The 20,169-nt window shown below is 39.0% G+C and overlaps 2 protein-coding genes across 3 annotated transcripts in view; one reads left to right on the top strand and one right to left on the bottom strand.

Moving 5' to 3' along the window:
- The window catches only part of TMEM204 (transmembrane protein 204), a 30,503-nt gene extending 14,841 nt beyond the window's left edge, over positions 1-15,662 (top strand). The window contains exons 2-3 of the mRNA XM_026071639.1: positions 899-1,054; positions 14,530-15,662. Coding sequence (XP_025927424.1) covers positions 899-1,054; positions 14,530-14,774 — 401 coding nt within the window. The 3' untranslated portion in view covers positions 14,775-15,662. The remainder of the gene's footprint in view (positions 1-898; positions 1,055-14,529) is intronic.
- Positions 1-20,169, bottom strand: part of IFT140 (intraflagellar transport 140) — an 85,161-nt gene that overhangs the window by 33,935 nt on the left and 31,057 nt on the right. For both annotated transcript variants that reach the window (XM_026071636.1, XM_026071634.1), the window contains exons 17-18: positions 19,207-19,338; positions 17,016-17,215 (exon numbers count right to left, since the gene is read on the bottom strand). In XM_026071636.1, the coding sequence (XP_025927421.1) occupies positions 17,016-17,215; positions 19,207-19,338 (332 nt within the window). The remainder of the gene's footprint in view (positions 1-17,015; positions 17,216-19,206; positions 19,339-20,169) is intronic.

Here is a 20,169-nt window from a genome sequence, read left to right as displayed (position 1 = left end):
AAAGCATCAAACTTTGCAATGAATATATTCCATTCAGCAGCCAGCTGGGAGACATATTTTAATTTGGTTTCTCCACATATTTATATTTGTAATTATTTCTGTATTTGTTCTTTATATTTAATACGCATGAATTAATATAAATAAAACATATATCTGCTTGCTTGTACATATGTAAATGATGGCAGAATACCTCATGCAGAACTGCCAAGCACTGATATCTCGCACTGTAACTGTCTCCCTAGTCACACAGATGGAAATATGAGTCTTTGCAGTGTGTCTGAAAGATTAATAAATGTTAAAAGGAGGAAATGTTAGGAGTCCTCTATATAAAGCTCTATTCTTAGCATCTCTTAAATCAGTATGATGTTCACATTATTCCACAGGCTGTTTTCAAGGACAGTATGGTTGGAGTTGGTGAAAAACAAATTCAATGGTACAGATTTGTCTGTGGAATGACTATTATTTGTAGGGCCTTGGAGCCTCAGTTAGGAAACAAGGTCCCATTTTGAGTCGTGCCACACAAATGCAAAACAAAAAGATGGTTCCTGTCCCAAACTATTCTGCTTATTAATTATAGGTTGAATCTTCAGAGGATAAAAGCCAATCACTTCTGGCAGGCTATCCTTGAAAACTAGCAATTTGTTTCATATGAGACCCTTTTGCACTGAAGTGATACTCATGGGATGCATAACTAAAGGAAAGATTCGGCACTAAAGAAAATCTGATCTTAATCAGACAAGGGGAACACAATTATAGCAAGGGAGTGATAATATTTAGTGATAATATTTGAGAAATGTTTTCTATGGGCGGAGAACTTTTACATACCTGCTCAGCCATCTCCTCTCCCCTCAAAGTTTATGTCATTTTAACATTATGCTTCCTTCTTACATTTCCCCAGTGCAGTTCGACATGATGCGCGCCTGTAACCTCATTGCCACTGTTGCCCTGACTGCTGGTCAGCTCATCTTCGTCCTGGGCCTGATGGAACTACCCATCATTTCTCAGGACACCCAGTGGTGGGAGGAGGCCATAGCTGCCGTGTTCCAGCTTGCTAGTAAGTACACTTCTTTTTAGGGATGGAAAAAACACCTAGTGCCTATTAAATCCAAGTGGAGTTTCCTACTTTATAAATCTTTTGGGTGACAGTGTGGCAAAAAGGCCTAAAACTAAAAGTAAGTTTATTGCCTCTTAAAAGCTCTCCCCATGAGATTCTGCAGCATCTAGGTGTACATGAATAGGAACTTTTATCTTGGATATATCAGAATGAGTATTCTGCCAACCAAGAAACACAAGTCATTATTATTTCCTCTGAAACCAGGAAGGCACACATGAAAGAAAGAAACTGGTTGCAATGTTAACCCACAATTTAGCAGGCCAAAATATACCAAAGGAAATGTTTGAAAGCATAGCAGAAGGACAGACCAAATTTCTGAAGTCTTACTGAAACGTGATGATATGCTTTTAGCTAATTAAATTTTGGAGCTCAGCTGGATTTTGATGCATGGATACATTTGCAACCTAGCAAATAAAACTAGAGTGAACAACTTGGAAATACTAACAGCTATAAATAAAACTCCCACAGTAATTCTCATGAATAAAGACTGCATACAGAATTGAGCGAGGAAAGGAAGAAATGGTTTTATCTCGATTCCATAGTGAAAGCACTGATCCCAAACTAAACATTTTGCATGAATGCCTTTCTCTAAGTCACAAAGTATTTATTACACCAAGATCCCAATCCTATAAAATATCCATGTGCAAAACTGTCATTCATGGAGTATCATATTCAGACTGCTTACAAGATCAGCTTCAAAATATATCCTTATTATTAATATAACCAACGGGTTATACTAAAATAATGATTTTGGTTTTAGTAATTTCAAATTTTAAAAGTCAGAATATTTAGAATGGCATAAATCCACTGAGACCCCAGGTTTATACTGCTGCAAGATCAGAATCTAGGCCGGCTCATTTACACACAGTTCCCACGGCAGTAATCACCCAGCCAGGATAATGAAACTGAAATGCAGCCAAGAAGAGGAGATTGCAGAACCGACGGTTCTCCGACTCTCAAAGCACCTGAGCCAGCTTCCAGCTGCAGCAAGACCCCAAGCATCAGCACAGCGTTACCAAGAGCTGCACAGACAGCCTCACCGCAACAAAATCTCCCGGCAGCCTCCTCACGTGCAGCATGATCTTTTGCAGCTCTGGATCCCTTTTGTACAGTTCTCCCTGCTCTTTGCCTGCTTTACTCTCCCTCCCTCCCTGCCATCCTCTGCACAGCTCAGCATGCCTGTTTTTCACAGAGAGGAAATGCATTCTGGCCCTGTTTAGATTTGTTGTTTCATTGACAAACAGCACAGTGGACAGCCATGTGCCTTTCTTCTATCAAGGCTGCTAAATTTAGACTAGACCTTTTTTTTTTTTTTTTCCTGTGCTGGAGTCTGTTTTAAACACAGTCAGAGAGAGACTGAAAGGCGCCAGGATATCCCGACACAGGAGAAGGAAATGCCTGCTATTACCTGTTATGCAAGCTGAACCTTGAAATCCCCAGCGCTGGGAGGGGAGAGGGGAGGAAAGCCAGAGTCAGAATGACTAACAAAACACTGATGAGAATGGTTGAAAGTTGTCAAATCAAGGAGTTCATCTGCCTGTCTGTATTCAAAATGTGTGAGGAGATGGATCTGGTGGCTCATGACGGCTACAGAGAGACGCATCAGGCTATATGAATCAAAGCTCTCCCATCTGCAGAAGTGATGCAGTGACTTTGGTGGTAATCCTTGGTCCCCTTCCCCATCCTCCTTTACAACTATGCTACTCTCTCCTTCGCTGTCATCAGATTTTCAGTCTTGCAGCGAGCAACACAAGATTCCTTTTCCATCTCATTAGCTTAATATGTTTTATGTTTAAACAAATTCCTTCCAGATATCTGGAACAACCAGCTGAAGTCTTCTGGAATGTATACTTTTGAATAAAGAAGGAAGAAGGCATAAATCCTGCCCTTATCCCACTATAAAAATTGACTTCTTGGAAACCTCACCAGTTTCCCAAGACGAAGACAGTGCTGTGTGAATTGCTGACTGCCTCAGTAATCAAGGCTCTGCACTCACAGGGCGGGTGGTTCAGAGTACAGCTTGCACTGACAGAAGAGGCTGTTTCCTCTTTCATGAAACCCAACATATGCCTTGTAAAGCTGAGCAACTCCAACTGGCCACAAAAATCATCCCCGTCCGCCAAATCTCCTGGATTGAACCCAGGCGACAATATTTTACACATTATGACTCGTATGTTATTTCTGTCTTTGGTATCAGACAAAACACGCATTCAAACTGCGAGCAAGTCCAACATTTCTGTTGCTCTGATGCAGGATTGCTGCTACATCCAGGACAGTGGGATTTCTTTGAGGAAGGGGAGGAAAGGGAGCCTCCCTTACTCTGTAAGCCACAGGCAACACTTTGCCTTTGAGCTTCCACTCCAAGACGGTAACCTCTCAAACATTTTCAAAGTAAAATAGCAATATAGGGCAAAAGCATCAGAAGAAAAAAAAAAAAAAGGTGGATAAAAAGCTTGTATTTAAGAGCTCTTTGTCCACACGACACAGCCCAAGTTAAATTCCTGTGAAGATCTTCCCTACTTCATCTCTATTAGGGCACAGTCTTTGTGACTGCTTCCCAGGAATCAGCATTTTAGGTGATCACACTCAGCATTTAGGCTGCTTGGCTCAAAGCAGAGCTCCGATTAGACTTTCCTCAAACAAGCCACCTCCTGCGTAACTGTAAGGCAGCTACCCACTAAGTTTCTGCGAAGACCCTCTGCTTTCACAGAGCTGAAATTCAATGAATTTTGGTCTTGTTAAAAAGCTTTTTTCCCTACATGTTCAGCACCCTGGATAATAGAGGGTATTTTAAGGGCTAAAGCCAATGTATTTTAGTCTAGACGGATCATCTGGGCGAGAAGAGCAAACAATATTTAAGAACATACATACTTAGATCTTGTTAAAAATTTCCTGAGCACTCACTATTTATTTATTACACTTTCAAATAAGCTATCCTGCCATATACTGAAAACATAGGTACCCATCTCCTCTTTTCTCTTTTTCAAAATCCAAATGCTCTGGGGAATTGTTCTGGAATTTCTCATCCTGTAGGAAACTTCAGGAAAGACAGATCTTGGATCATGTCCCCTCTCATTCCAGCACAGGTTTGATCTCTAACTTTCATCCTGACATATGTCAAAAAATGCTGAATGCTGAAAAGTTGCTGATAAGCACAGGCCACTGGCAGAATGAAATCTATAATTACGGAGGAAGGCTTGAGGATAAGTCTCGGTATTGCAATGTCGACCAGCAATTTACTTATGTTTTATCATCAGAGATGCGTGGGTCTCATTATAGTCTCCTGAGGTATGAACAGAAGTCCTTTAAAAACAAACACACACACCCCCCAAACTAAACATATTGTATTCCAAACTCTATCACAGTTTCCAATAGACCATCTCTGATCTTGCCAGAGCTTTTGATGACTCCAGGCACCACTGGTTTTTCTTTTCACTTCTGCCACCTGCACAAGCATTTGACAGTCATTCAAAAAGGATGGAGCTCTAACAGAAAATAAAGCCCCAGGAAGCAGAGAGGAAGGAAAGAAGAGAGGAAACAGTGTTACTCCAGGGACCGCAATGGGATTCACACAGCTCCAAAGCTCCACAACCTCACACCTCCCAGTTCACAGGAAAGCAAGCTGTTTGCTTTGGAAAAGGAACGTGGTGAAAATGGAACCGGCATTGTATGTGGAATTTTGTGTCAATGCTCCGAAAATTCTCTCAGGGGATTTTGTTTTTTCTGTTTTTTTCCAAGGAACAATTTCAGAGTCAGTACGTTGAATGTAGGATGAATAACAGAGCTGACAGAAGAGCAATCTGCAAAGGGAAGTCCATACTAACAGGACAGGGGGCAGAGAGGATTTCAGAGAAGATTAAACTACTACAAGCAGTAACTTGCCAGACTAGATCAGACCAAAGGGATTCTAGCCAAGTCTCCTACCTTGTACAATAGTAAGTATCAGAGACTTTAGAGGGGAACATTAGAAACATAATGGGGAAGATGTGGGGTAAAATATTCCTCACATTAGGTCTCATCCTAGTTTCAGAAAGTCAAAGATTGGTATAAACCTGAAGAATAACAGTTAATATCCTTTCCAAATAATTTTCAGCATTAAATTACTTTAATACCTAATATCCTGAAGATTAAAAGGAAGTTTTGTGTCCCCACTGAGCTTGTCATTTACAACCAAATAAATTGCAATTTTACTTCTCTTTTGAATTTCAGGCCTTGCATTCCAATTTTTTCTACCGTGCTTTTTTGCTGACAGTGTATTTCACTCCAGATCCCTAATGTATCACAAGAAACCTGAGTTCATACATACTCTGCACTATAAAACCTAAAAGAAACAATTGTTAGACCACTTGTCTTCTCTTTTCTTTCCGAGTACTACAACTTTGGATCTGCTGATATCTAGAAAATCTTAATGCAGAACAGAATAGCAAAGCAGTCACTGGAGAAAAAAGCTCAAGATAGTCATGATAGAAACGCGATCCTGTTTTCTGTATTACTTCCTTCCACCTTTTTCCTCCATGACACCCAAGGCACATTTGTTCTAAGACATGCTCTAACTGAGCTGTAAACCTAATGCTTCCTGAAAAGGAAGCAAATAAATGAAACACTGCAAATAATCTAAAAATCGTAAAGAAAAAAGACAGAATTTGACTGGCTGATTTGTCGTAAATGTTTTTGTTGTTTCACACCTTTTATTTCACCTCAGTGCCAAACTTGTACGTTCTTTATCTGGATTACAGACCTCACAAAAAGTGACCTTGCTTTCAAAGAGGTCTGCAAAATGAACTGCAATTGCAAAGATCTTAAACTATGTAAGCTCGTTCTGCTCATTTGGACTGAAATGGCTCACATGAGCAGCTGAAGCAGCAAACTGGAAAGGGCGGTAGCTCTCAAGAAGCATACTGAACTCTTCAACTGGTATAGCCACAGCAGGAAGAAGACTTGCCGATATTCTTCATGTCTAAACACAGATATGAGTAGCTGGCAATTTGTTATAGCATCTCAATGTCAAGGGCACATATTCTGATTAGAATTATGGTGTGCAACAAATATCATACCAGGTAAATACCACTTGGTTATGCAAGTATAAGGAATATATTTTATGACAGACAATGCTAGAAATAATGCAGTAATGCAGAGGGAAGCATGTCAAATGACAAGAAATTCTTCAACTCAAATATCTACCTCATTGCTTATGAAGATGGACATCATGTATACATAGAGATGTCTCCTAAAAAAGTCTCAAACTAGAGATCAAAAGCTATGTAACTATTATTCTTTGATGCATCAGGAGATGAGGAAGAAAGAGCTCTTGGAAAATTAGTGAAAACAGCTCATGCTTCAAGTCAAAAGATGACCACTAAAATTCCCAGGAGGATCACTTGCCAATGCCTGCTGCTCTCCACACAGGTCGTCTTTGCTCAGGCTGATGAGGGTTCTTACCTGTGTCTGATTCAAATTCAACTTAGGTCAAAGGCAGAGATTTCACTGACTCCAGCTACCTCTGAATCAGGTCAGAAGTGCCAAGCAATGTTTGCAGTTAACTTTCAGTGTGAACATCTGCACGTTCATCCTTATATAAACAGCAATTACATCTAATTCCTAGGGAATGCTATTCAACTTTCTGCTCAAGGACTCACATTATTTCTAAAGAAATCTCCAAAAGCAAGTTCACTGCCAGTAAACCTAAACTTACTCGACAGTGCTTTGCACCTCCCATTGAAGATTTCCACCAATATAAAGTAGAAACCACTGCCTTACACTGACTAAATCTCCCAACCTTATCAGGTTAAAGGCAAAGAGGGATTGGCAATCTGTCAAGCAACAACAAAACGTAGTAAATCCATTGTAATTCAGTGACGAAAAGTGAAGGACAAGAGGGCCTTATTGCCCTTCAGAACCTTTGTTACTCCTAACTTGTTTAATTCTAGATGTCATGTTCTACTTCAAATCCTCAGAAGGGCATTTTTATTGTACTCAGCAATACCCAGTTGAAAACTCAAAGGCCACTCAAGACTTTCTGGCATTATAAACAAAACCCCCATACTTCTATGGCTTTCAGTCTGGTGCTACAAAGAGGAGCCAGAATCTATTATGGAAGCTCCACACTTAATTTGCACTGTAACAACTGTCTTTTGTGCCAAGCAGACACAGGAAAAGGGGTTCATTTATTAATCATTTACATAAGCCCCACAGCAGTCACACTTTGGGAATCTATGATAAATAGAAATCAAATCTTTGATAAAGAAAACTGAGTTCCTGCCATTAGCTCATCCAGGCTTGTGACTCACAGCAGCTAAATCATTCCCTGTAGAAGTTTAACGGGTAGGTAGAGAAGGGGGTGAAAAAATTGCAGTTCTGCTGTACAAGGGGAGCCTCCGAACTCAGAAAAACAGACAGGCTGCTCTGTTCTCTTACTTCTCCCTCTTCCTGGCAGAGAAAGTCACCTTAAAAGAGGGGCTGTACAGAGGAGAATTACAGCCCTTTCTTGCACTGAGCTACTGCGCTGGCTTTTTCATCCAAAGAAACAGCCCACTGTGCCTACTCTCTTGCACAGCAGAGAGCTGGGGGATAGGACTGTATTTCCTGAGGCAAATTCACACTGTTCCTGATACAGGCTTGCTGGCAATCCCAAAAAAACCCACAATGCAGAGTTCTTTGACTGCATTATCACTGCACTAATAAAAGGAGGGATGCAAATCAAGGCGGGGGGATCTGAAAAAGCTCTATCATGCAAGCAAAAAGTGACCAGGAGAGCTCTTCTAAAGTGCTAAAACTCTGAAATTGGCTTATAGCCAGCTACCAAACAGGAAGTTCAGTGTTCAGATCTGAAATGTAAGTTCAAAAAGTAACATTCTCCCAACCCACCCCCACTGACACAGTCCACACGGTCCCAACCAAAAGTCTTCCTAGTGAATTCGTTATCTGTTTCCTTCCCCAGCGGAAAAAGCCCCCCCCCCCCCAGCCAGGCTTGTTTTGCTAAGGTTGGGAAACAACTAGAGATAAACAACGGCTCTATGGGAAAATAAAGTACTTTTAAGTAATCTCATCAGGGTTTTTAGCAAAGATCTGGCCTCTGTGCAGACTTTGCACAATGCACAATAAAATGACCTGAATTTGACTGACGTGCATTTTTTCCCGAGCGTTACTATCCACTAACGAAATTAATTTAGGGCAACATAGCTATGTATCTAGAACTCTGTCATCTCTACCAAACAGAAATGAAACTAAGCCAGACCAAAATATTTAATATTTTCATAACCAAATTCAGAGTGTTAAAGAACTACTTCCCATCTTCAGCCCTCCTAAAATAAACAACACGGACTGAAAATGATACTATTTTAACAGATATTTGAACTGCTTTCCAATAGGAGATGCCCTTTGGGACCCAGATCTCTCACCTTATCTTCTTCCCCACTCCTTTTTTAATACAGAGACATGTTATAAAACAAAAGGTTATTAATAAGGGAAAAAAAATGTACTTAATCTTATTCTGCATTTGACTGCTGAAAATGTAAATGGGAGTAAAAAGGCATCACGAATTCAGAGATAAAAATGACTGATGGCAAGCAGAGCAAATTTCTGATTATTTTTACTAGACGTTACCTATGGGAAATAGTCTGGGAAACCAACTATCTCCCTCCAGGTATTTTAATGGAATACTGAAATTTAATTCAGACATTCAATTTTTCTAATTATTCTGAATACAGAGCTGAATTCTGCATTAGTATATTTACAATAACAACTGAGTTATACCCAGGTTACACAGCCATCTGCAGGAGTAGAATCCCAGCACCACTTTCCATACAGTAAGTTCACACAAAAGTGATGCACTAACTGAATATTCAGCAATACTCAACAGCGACAGATTAAAATGTTGTCACAGCTTGCCAAATATTAGTAACTGTCACAGTGAAGGCAGTAAACAAAGCAAGAGATACTGATCTCATGACAATACTTTGTTTACATATGTCAGTAAAAATAAAGTCAAACTTCAATTTTATTCTCTTTCATTACAGAAATTAGATATTATTACATCAAGGCACTAGGATTTGCTTGCTAGCAACCAAATGGTACTCATGTAAGTGGCCAGCCCTAACGTTTCATCCACTAAACTGGCAAAAGAGACCACTCCTCAGACACAGTCATATCACAGAGTCCCAGCTGAATAAAAATCTGCATTCCCTGAGAGAGAGCAACCACTGATGAGAAGAACCAGAGTAGCGCAAATAAATGAATTGAGGATGTTTGATCAGGCATTTACAGAACAGACTTGCTAACTGTTTCAACTGAAGTCTTTGCTGGTGTTCAACAAGACTGCTCCAAGAGCAAGCAAAACATGTGTAGCACATATGCAAAACCTCTTCTCTCCAAGTAAACTTTGGGGGTCTTCGCATAAGGTTATCTTTAGAAAAGCAGCATTCATCAAAATACAGATATCATCCTTTACGAACTCAATCTTTTTGGATCAATACAATTTCTTCAACCTTTGCTCCTGAGTTCCTACATTTATAAATCTAGTATCAGGCCATGCTAATATGAAATAAGGACACTGTAAAATAACATTCTCAGCAACGTTTGGGTTCCAGAGCTCTCCCTAGTCACTTCTACTGGCAGAACTGTAAAATCACTCAACTGTGAAAACTCTCTAAAGTACTATGCTTTCGCTCTCCCATGGCTATCATGTTTTTCTGTCTTCTTAAATGTCAGTTCCTGTCTAGCCTGTGGCAAAGTATTCTAAACAGATTCTGTGTTTTTTGCTCAAGAGCTCCAGTGAGTCACTCCTGCTATCTGCCAAGTCAGGGAGCTCTGCAAGCGACCATCTCCCAGCTCCCTCCCGCTCAGACACTGGCACAAAACTGCAAAAGGAGAGAAAGCCTGTGGTGGGGTAGGCTGCTGGTCTGAGCTAGGGTTCAGGCAAAGGGCCTGCAAAGGGGAAGAGTCTTGCTAGCATAAATAGTTTTATTTTGGATACTGTAAGAAAGCCTTACTCCTTTTTCCTGGTGGATAATTCCTCCTTCAGATGGAAGGGAGCTCATGAAGATGGCTCATCTAGCACACTGATGTGTAGCCTTTTAGGACAGTAATTGGCCATAAGTCATACATAAGTAAGAGAGAAAATGGCAGGTAATATAATTAAAAGTTGTGTGCTTAAAAAAGTTTAAATCTTGAAAATATTCCTACAGCATTTATTTACCTCTGTAGTACCGTAAAATAATATATATAAACCTACTGCTGCTTGCCTTAGCCAAATGAGCAAAGAATGGTGCAAAACTCATGCCCAGGGGAATTTAGCTCTCACAAAGGCCAGGAGCCCTAAACGTTTTTCCCAGCAGGTTTGCACCAGCAGATCTGACTTCATCAACTGACTGATCAGTTCAGAAACTGGAAGCGCTAATCACCCAGTATTTCCATACGTTAGAGATAAATACCTGTAAATCTGCACTGAGGAAGGCACCAGTCATAATTCAGTAACAGGAAATTATGTGGCTATTGCATTCAATCTGCAGTCATTGACTGTGCTATATTTTATCTGAAGCTACCCTAACAAGCTGGTTATTGCTGTACAAATAAAACATGAACTAAAGTCTGCCGAGTCAGTGGAAAGGCTGCTACTGATATCAACTAGCTTTTGATCAGATTGTCTCCAGTTCTGTGCAACTATATTGAAGGAAACGCTGAAAAGAAAAGTAACATATTAGAAGGCATTGGAACACCTAGGAGGGATGCCAGTATACTGTCACCATGCCCACACCTTTGCTCAGTCCTGATTCATAATCAAGATTTTAGACTTCTTATTCCCTTGCGGTGTTAAAATGTCAGCTGGCCTGTGAACCACGCAGAACACTGCCTTTTGACTTGCTGGCAAAATGAGCTACTCACAAGCTGTGCATCATCTTTGTGAAAAGGAAGAAAGCTGCAAGACATGCTTCATAGCATCAGCGTTACTCTATGCAACTGGTCTTCCTGTACTCAGCTGTCTCTGCTCACAGAGCCTGAAACAAATAATGTGAAAATGCACATACACTGGAAAAGAGTGACTGAAAGGAAAACTGATCTCATACAAACTTTTGTCATGTGCCAGACAGACTCATCAGTAAGACGGGTCTCTTGACTTCTTCCTCGGTGCCCTGCTTCCTCTGGTAATTTTAAAACAGAAGAAAAAGAAACAGGTCCCTAACCTGGCCACAGGAAGTGCAAACAAACTCCCTCTCTCAATTTCCTGCCTTTATCTGGGAAAAGTAGTATCTGTCATCCTTCGAAAAGTGGATTGCAATCTGTAGAAGAGAAAAGCATAATTGGTATTTATTTGTATTATAAGACCTAAAAGAGCTCAGATTTAGATGAGGAGATACAACTTCTCTATAAACACATGGCAACAGACACACACTGCTTCCACAGGATCACAGCTGTGAAGTACAAAACAAAACATGGGAGAAAAGAAGTTTTCTCATCTTGCTTCTAAATATGGRGAATGAAGTCATCTCAGTGGAGAGTTTAAAAACTGATGTATTCCACAAATAACACAGCATCTCTCTCCCCCTCTCTCTCAAGCGTGTACCTCAGGAGAAACTGAACTCAGAGGAAGCATGCAGTAGTGAAAGCATTACACTGGAAGTGAGGGAAAACTATTTAATTTTTCAGCTCTGCCAGTGTCTTCTTGTATGCCATTACTGTTAACAATCCAGAAACAGAATAAAGTTGTATAAGACCCAGATAACACCAAACACCAGTCACTTGAATTCAAAAGCAAGCAAGGGAGACATCACAGAAAAGGAAGAGCACAATTAACTAGTTTGGGGGACAAAAGTAGTGTTCTGTGAATGTTCAAAAAAACAGGTGTCAACTTCAGTGAGGACTTTGAATGCACAGGGAGAGAATATTTCCACTTTCACACGACGATGCTAGCAATCAGCTGAGCATATGAATATTATCTCCTTCAACAATTTTAGCCTCAATTTTTTTCAAAGACATTAACAGATAATTTGCCTCCAACAGTCTGTACCATTCAAGGATGTAGATAACATCTGTCTGGCTTCAAGAGAGTAGTATTTTAAAAAGGACACTTAATCTGATCTAAGACATGTCATCTATCAGTGATTACTGAAAAAAATGAAGGTTTAAGCTTAATTTGTCAAGAAAAGCTTCACTATGTTTCCATCTCAATCATAACTCAGTATTTTATCAAACAGAAAACAAGAAGCAACTTCTTAACCAGTATACTTAGAAATAATGCTAGATGACCTGTTAGGATCCCATCTCCAATTCAGCTAATGTTAAGAACACAAATGGCCTCCTAAATAAGCCTGCAGACTCAACTTGGAGCGCTAGTGAACAACTGTTGCACAAGTCAGTGGTTTCTGTAACTCAATTAAGTTAATGTGCTCAATGCGGTTACATTTTCTCCCACATAAAAGTAATTCACTGAACAATGAAATGACTACCATATTTCATGATGCCCCAAAGAATCTTACTGACCAAATCAAGGCGTTATCTTAATTGCTGTCCTTACAACTGATTCATCAGTCTAAAACCCATCTGGAGCATGTTAGGCTTTCTTCACAGCAGATGCTACTGCAGAGTGGCAAAAGAGCAGGAAAGAGCTACTCCTTCTGTAAGAATCTATTTCCTCTTCATATATCCTTAGGAAGGACGGCCTCACTTCAGACCATCTCTGGTACATGCCATCTCTGACACAACGCTACTTTAAGAGGATGAGGTGTAGCAAGCAGCTATGGGAGTTACAAATCACCTTTTAGGTAGACACAGGAGAGCGGAGGATGCCAGACATTTCCTGAATTAGTACTCATTCTATGCTAGTTTATAAGGAGGACTCAGCTTTCTCAATATTGACTCTCAGAATAAGTGTCATGTCTATTTAAGTGGCGATTGATTTTTTTCCCCCCTCATATTTGTCTTTCATTTCCTTACTCTTTATTTTTCACCTGTGTATACTTTTTGTCTTTTCCATCTTCACTGCATTACTAGTACTCTTTCTAAACACAAATTTGATACGATAAAATCAAGTGAGTGTCCCCTGTACCCCATTTAAAGCATTGCATTATATCTGTGGGAACAATGTTTCCAAGCAGTGCAGCTCACTGCGAAAGCAGAGCATTCAGACGCTTGCACTTAGGAAAGAATGGCTTGTCCTTGCCCATGAACTTAAGGAGATGGTATCTACAGATCCTTCTGGCTGTTTATGGGCCCGTGTTTATTTTAGCCTTCCTTCATGAGCAGGCCCTTCTGTCCATGATACTTCTGGCGTTACAGTAGCAGTTAAAGTTACGTGTGTAAGGAGAACGAAGAGGAAACCTGTTCTTGGTTAGTGAGACATCTTTGCCTCTTTGTATGTTTGTTTCAACCTAATTAGATCTATAAACTACTTCTCTTAAAAGCTGAAAGTAAGTTCATTTGGTTACAGGGATAGGAAGAAAAACTAATACAAGGCACAGAGGACAGAAAAGTAATTGTGCACTATTGATGCATTCTTCAGCAGAAGGGCAGTCTTAATAACATAAGAAAGTGGTAGTCAAGGGATTTAGTTTCTGTCCCTTGTTCTAATACAGACTTCCCACAAGACTAGAAAAGTCACCTCATCTGTGAAATAGGGAATACTATTATTTAGCAGTGGTGTATATCAAGAAAAAGGTGCAAAACTCTTCTTTCAGTGTTTGCAAATCACATTGTGACATCTGGATAGAAATACTAGCTAAGTGCAGCATTATTACTTGATTACCAGCTTTTAAGGGAATTGACTACTGTGCTTAAGGTTAGGCAAGGAACAGAAACCTTGCCTTTGATGGCTTCTGGGGGCATAGTATTATTCCTGCCTGGTTTATTCCCTCATAAACACTTTTTTCCAGCACAGAAAAAGTGGGGCCACGGGTCCAACTTATTTTGCCCTTTTTTTGTCTGCTGTATGTTTTTTTTTTAATTTCTGTAACATATATTCTGCTATTCATCATCTTTGCAGTTCATAACAGTGGCTTGCCTTAAATAAAAATTTTACAGTGCAGAAGTACAGAATAACTGTACTTTTGAACAAAGGATTTTCATTATTATTACTATCAATATACCTGTTTGTTATGTTGGCAGTGGGAATAAGAAAGTGAAACAAGAGGATGGGGGGGGGAAAAAAAACAACACACACAAGAAACAGTGCAGTGGGAGTAAGAAATTTAAATCACAGTGAAAAGATTTAAACCTAACATTAAGACTTCATTTCAGGCATCCAGACTTTGCATAAAACATCACCCCGTCCAAATATGCCTTAAAGAATACATACAGCACTTCACAAGAAGGATGGAAGAGACTTACGGACTCATGAACAATGGCCTAAGACATCTTGCCACTAGAGAAGTTCAAAAGAATAACTCATTAAAAAAAAAAAAAATTCTTTCCCATTCTCCTTGCAGGTTTCGTTCTGGTCATTGGATTGGTGACTTTCTACCGCATTGGACCATACACCAACCTCTCATGGTCTTGCTACCTGAACATCGGAGCGTGTCTTTTGGCCACACTGGCAGCTGCCATCCTCATATGGAACATCCTTCATAGGCGAGAGGACTGTATGGCACCCCGGGTCATTGTTATTAGCCGCACCCTGACTGCTCGATTCCGCCGTGGCCTGGAAAATGACTACGTTGAGTCACCATGCTGAAAGCAGGGACTTGAAAGGGGAAGAGATCTCCAAGGAGATCTGCACTGGAGTTGTTTTCTATAAATATATGCTATAATTTAAAACTAAGGGTTGAAGGACATCACAAAGCTCACTCTTGTGGGCAGAGGCCCTCAATTATTATTTGGATGGGCTCCATCTATATACATATGTATAATGCACATAATTATATATATATATATATTATATTATATTGCCCTCCTCCTCTGCTGTACAGCACAGAATATCGGATTGTCAGAATCCTGACAACTTCACAGCTACACATAAGTGGGGTTCAGCTGTAGCAGACAGAGTGTATGTGGTGATACTACAGAAAAGAGGCAACCACACACATTCTCTTTCTGCCTGGATAAAGTTATCTTGCTCCCTAATGATGATGCAAAAAAGCTATAGAAGACCACTGATAATCATTCTTCCTTTAGAGTTAACAAACAGGCAAACTGAGAAAGCAGAAAACTCATTGTACAAGTGATGATTTCTAGCAGTTTAAATTTCATTTATCTTTAGTCCCGTCATCTCATCCATCCACTCCTCTTCAAGGAATTTCTAATTAGCTGCAACTCCTACTTCCAAGCCAAAGCATGATCCACATAGTATAAAGCAAAAAGTGCAATTCCAATGATTTTAATTGTAAAGTAAGGGAATGAAGAAGAATTAAGTTGCATTTTTTCCAGACACTTCTTCTGTATCCTGAAACTGAGGTTTGGGATTATCTTGTTGGTATAAAGACATGCTATTAACAATGAAAAGGGTACCCAGCTACAACAGGTCACACGTGGTACTGAAAATCTACTTCAGTGTTATGATGTGACAAGAAGGTTACCTGGACTCCCTAATAATCCCTGTTACTATTAACTCACCTTATTGGAAAAGATTACTAAAAACACTTATTTCAGCCCAAATGATTTCCTTCCCAGCTTGCGTTCATATTTGCAATGACATTTCCAGATCAGAGTGCTATGTCGGGATACCCAGCTCTGCCCATCAGTGGTCAGAGGCACAGACACGCTGAATATTGGAGACTTTATCTGCCACTGAAGCACCCGAACTGGAGAACTAGACATATATACAAGACTTAGCCATGAGAGAAAAAGACATGCCTGGTACCTTAACCTGGTAGTGAAATGAAAATAATTAGCACCCTCAAAATTAGGCATAATGTTTATAAGCTTGACCCCTATAAGCACAAGGGCTCACAAAAGCCATGTGCATGTGACTTTCAGGAAGAAAACCAACAGGTCAAAAAACCTATGGAAATACCTAAAATACAGGAACTAGAGGCAATGACAGATGTTTGAAAACTCTTATGGATGCTACTCTGAGCACAGTTACCAATCAGTTTGAAGGATCACGAGCTGTGAATGTTACAAATTCTTTAGGACTGCTGTGTTGCTCCCAGTTGAGTTTGTTGCTTTTCTTCTTTATCATAACTGCCACCATACTTTGCCACACTTTGATAAAAAGTGATCATCAAGCTGGCTCTTGAGTTCTGTTCTGCACCCAGTTCTGATGTAATAAGAAACTCAACCCCAATTGCCACTCTGCACCATGTTCAAAGTGAGCAACACTCTGCGGAGATTGATGCTCTAGAACAAGTGCTTTGTTCTAGATTATCAGGGTACAATACCATAAAGCTGACAAAGAGTTTCTTCTAACAGTAGGTTTGTAAAAACCAACTAAGATTTGTATTCGTTTGTCTGCATTACTTTCTGGAAAAGCTCTATGTTTTCTAGAAATAACATGCTATAATTAATTGCAGGTTTTTTTAAAAATAAGATATTGGAATATTTAAAAGACATTATATTATTTCTTCTAATATTGCAATATCCATATTATAATAATGTACATTTAAATTTAAAAATCAGCTATATGGTCGGTAAATTCGTAATACTTGGTATTACTGTGATTATTTTAGATGTATAAATAAAGTTGTGAATGTTCAGTTCTCTCCTAGTCATAATGTGTTTTTTTTGCCATTCAGACACAAAATAAGGTCAATCATTATCAATCCATCTTTTCCTTGTTTAGTAAAAAAGAATCCATATAGTTTACAACAACACCTTGTAGACAAAGAAAAAACAGAGACTACATTAAAAGTCCATAAGGTAAACATTTCATCTTGTTCAAAAAATGAAAGGGAGAATGAAAAATGAGAACTTCATACAAACTTTTAATAAAAATAAACTCTAACCATAAAGACATACATATAAATACTTACAATACCTTTTGATCAGCTTTATGGATCTGAAGGCCTCATCCATGTCTCCAGCAGTCAGATGGAAGCTGAAGTTCAGCATGGCATCCCGTGTAGTCTTATCACAGTCCCCTAACCCAACAAAATCTCTCATGGGTCTTCTGGCAACCATTTGCGAGATCTTTATTGAGCCAGACTCTGCTTGTCCTTCTGTCTCAGCTTCTCCTGACTAAAATGAGAATGATATCATTTAGGTACCAAGCAGGATAAAACTTACTCCTTCACATGTCTGAAGGATGTTAATTACATGATTATTTCCACTGGAGTCCAAGTTTTCTACTTCTGTGGGACTATGATCAATAGTGAATAGTCATGACACTTCAGAACTTCAAGCCTCCATAAATACGGAATGTCACAAAAGAGATTAGCATATCATGACATATAATGAACAACCACAATACTTCATCACTAATGTTTAGGAGATACGAGATGCAGCAATGACTATTATAATTAAGACTACAATAACAACTATTCTTTTAAGTCCTTGAATTTCTGAAGATTTCAGATAAACATTTGCAAGCTTAGTCTCTTCTCAAAAATGAGTCTGTTGTTCTAAAGGTAACAATTTAGACCCAATTCTTTTATTCTTGCCTGCACATGAGATAAATACTAAACCTCGGATTCAAACCATTTCCTGTCCAATTGACAGTTCTGGAACTTCTAGAGTTTCGGTAACAGGAGAAACGGGTTTGACTACGATTTGGGAAATTTCTGGAACAAGAACAGGAAAGGCATTATAATGAATAAGAAGAAACCTTTCTGTGAAACCCTGAGCTGAAACTCAGTCAAGTAAGACTTGTTGCATCAACTTCATTTTATTTATTTAAAACAACCTCTGTTATAAACTGAATCATGTTTGCAACATGAATTACTACATAACAAGTAATTTAGCCATTAAAATACAGTAAACTACTATAGGAAAAAATGGAAACAGAAGAGAGAAAAGTAGGATGAAGGAAGAGGAGCAGAATAATGCAATTATAGATACTTACAGGTTTATAGACACATCCTCTCTGAAAAAACAACTAATAGCAGCAATAATCCATACAGAGAAAAAAAGAAAGAGATGTAATATCACAGTAAAATAACATGAGACATGATGGGGGAAGGAAATGCAGCAGATAGTCTTTGACCTTTCATATTAATGGGGGGAAAAAAGCAAAATAAAGTACAACTCTAAAAGCTAGGTCTGCATGGGAAGATTATTGTACATAGTCTATTCTTTGGAAAGGGGCTACATTGCAAAGTACTGCTCTGAATCTAACTACATTGAAACAGGAAAGTCTTGAGAGAATTATTAAACACAGTCTTTATCTACTTATATGAGGTGAGATTTATGGGATCACATTGGTCTGCCTGTCTCTGCCTTATTCAGAGGATTAGAAGTATCATTAACATCACGTTCCTTCAGACTCTACAAAAAAGAAGTGTTTTGGTAGAACAAACAGACTCCGTTAGCTCCTCCTGGAAAAAGACAGCAGTACAAATCACCATTTTAACAGACAACAAGGAAATCAGGTCAGAGCTTGACCTGAGATCCATTCTGTAAGCAATAAGTTTCATTATTTCCAGGTAACTACTAATCATCTTAACATACAAACAATTTTGAATCCACATTCAAGTTTCCAAGAAGCTATAGGATGCATTCCTGATATTTTTAGCAAGTAGCCATTCAGTGCAAGATGAGTATTCTTACTCTCTTTGGTATTCTGTGGGGATTAAGTTCAACGAGAAGTGGGTTGCTTATTCTGAAGTTAAAGAAATGCCCCCTCTTATGCCATATGCAAGTTTGACACACACATATATTCTCATCTTATATACAATAGAAATGGTGACTACATACAGTAGAAAGACTTTTTTTTTTTTTTTTTTTTTAAACATCCCCTTTTTAATTGCATTTTCTGGTAAATGCTCTGTCTCCTGTGCTTGCACAACACATTTAGTTTGCAATACCCATGAAAAGCCAGTTCAGTACAATTTCCACAAAACTGCCAAGTATACCAATACTAGAATGATATTTATATTACTGCTACATGTGATGCAGCCACCACCACTGGAGTTGCACCTTACTCCAGACTCAGTTTGATTAAAATTGACAGCTACAACATTGAAAAAGTCTAAGTTTATGGAAGGGGAAGGAATTGCAAAGGATTTCCTCACCTTTTTTGCAAAGTAATAATGTGGCACCTCAATGCCCAAGAGAACCTGGTAGGATGAAGGCAATGGAAAGCTTTCCTGAAGCAAAAGGCCATGCTCTTCAGTACTGAAGAATGATATAATCAAAACATCCAGCTGGAAAAGGAAGTGAAGTATTGTTTTGTTTTTTATGGTGCAATATCCTTCTTTCATTTTGTTTTTATTTTCCATTTTCACTTGGCAGAACCTTCTCTTGAAAATAATACAACATACACATTCACACATACACACCTGCTGGAGAGGGCAGAGCTGCAGGCTTCCTCCTTATAATAAGTAGCCAACAAGTCATTGCACATTACAAATTGTGTTCCTGCTGCAGAGGGCCAGTCACCTCTGCCTTTCAGGAACCAACCTTTCCACCTCTAAAGAGGGAAGCCCCTGGCAGCAGACTGCTAATCTGGAAGTCTCTCTTTGAGAGATCTGACTCAGACTCAAAGAAACACAATTTTTTCCAACACTTTATTTTTAATGTGGCATTATTTCTGCCATAATTTCAGTAGCTCACTGACTGCTGAGAGTTATTAGGGAATATACTAGCCATGTAAAAACAGTTTCTGTAATGGTTTAAATATTGACCTGGCTTAAGCCAAAATTAAAGCATTTTACTCCTAATTTGTTAAAGAATAAGCACATAATTAAAAGTGCTTTTGAATACGGACCAAAAAAATAGTTATATTCATTTTATATCTTTTTATTTGTCAAAATTATGTAGAAACCAAACAATTTTGTTTCTTTACGTTAGAAATACTAGGTTGAAGTGTTCCTCTCTGCTGGAAGACCCCAGCAAGGTCTTTTGAGACACCCGTATTCCTTTTCACATTGATCTTTCCATGATTTTTCCAAGTCATTCAATCAATAAAAGAAACAAAGCTTTCTATTTCTAATTGGGAGAGATTAAACTAAAATAACGGATGAATCTGAGCACTT

The sequence above is a fragment of the Apteryx rowi genome, unplaced genomic scaffold, assembly GCF_003343035.1.
Source record: "Apteryx rowi isolate R43461 unplaced genomic scaffold, aptRow1 scaffold_329, whole genome shotgun sequence".
NCBI classification, from domain to species: domain Eukaryota; kingdom Metazoa; phylum Chordata; class Aves; order Apterygiformes; family Apterygidae; genus Apteryx; species Apteryx rowi.
The sequence above is the reverse complement of the archived record's forward strand: the minus strand, read 5'-3'. Positions and strand labels throughout refer to the sequence as shown.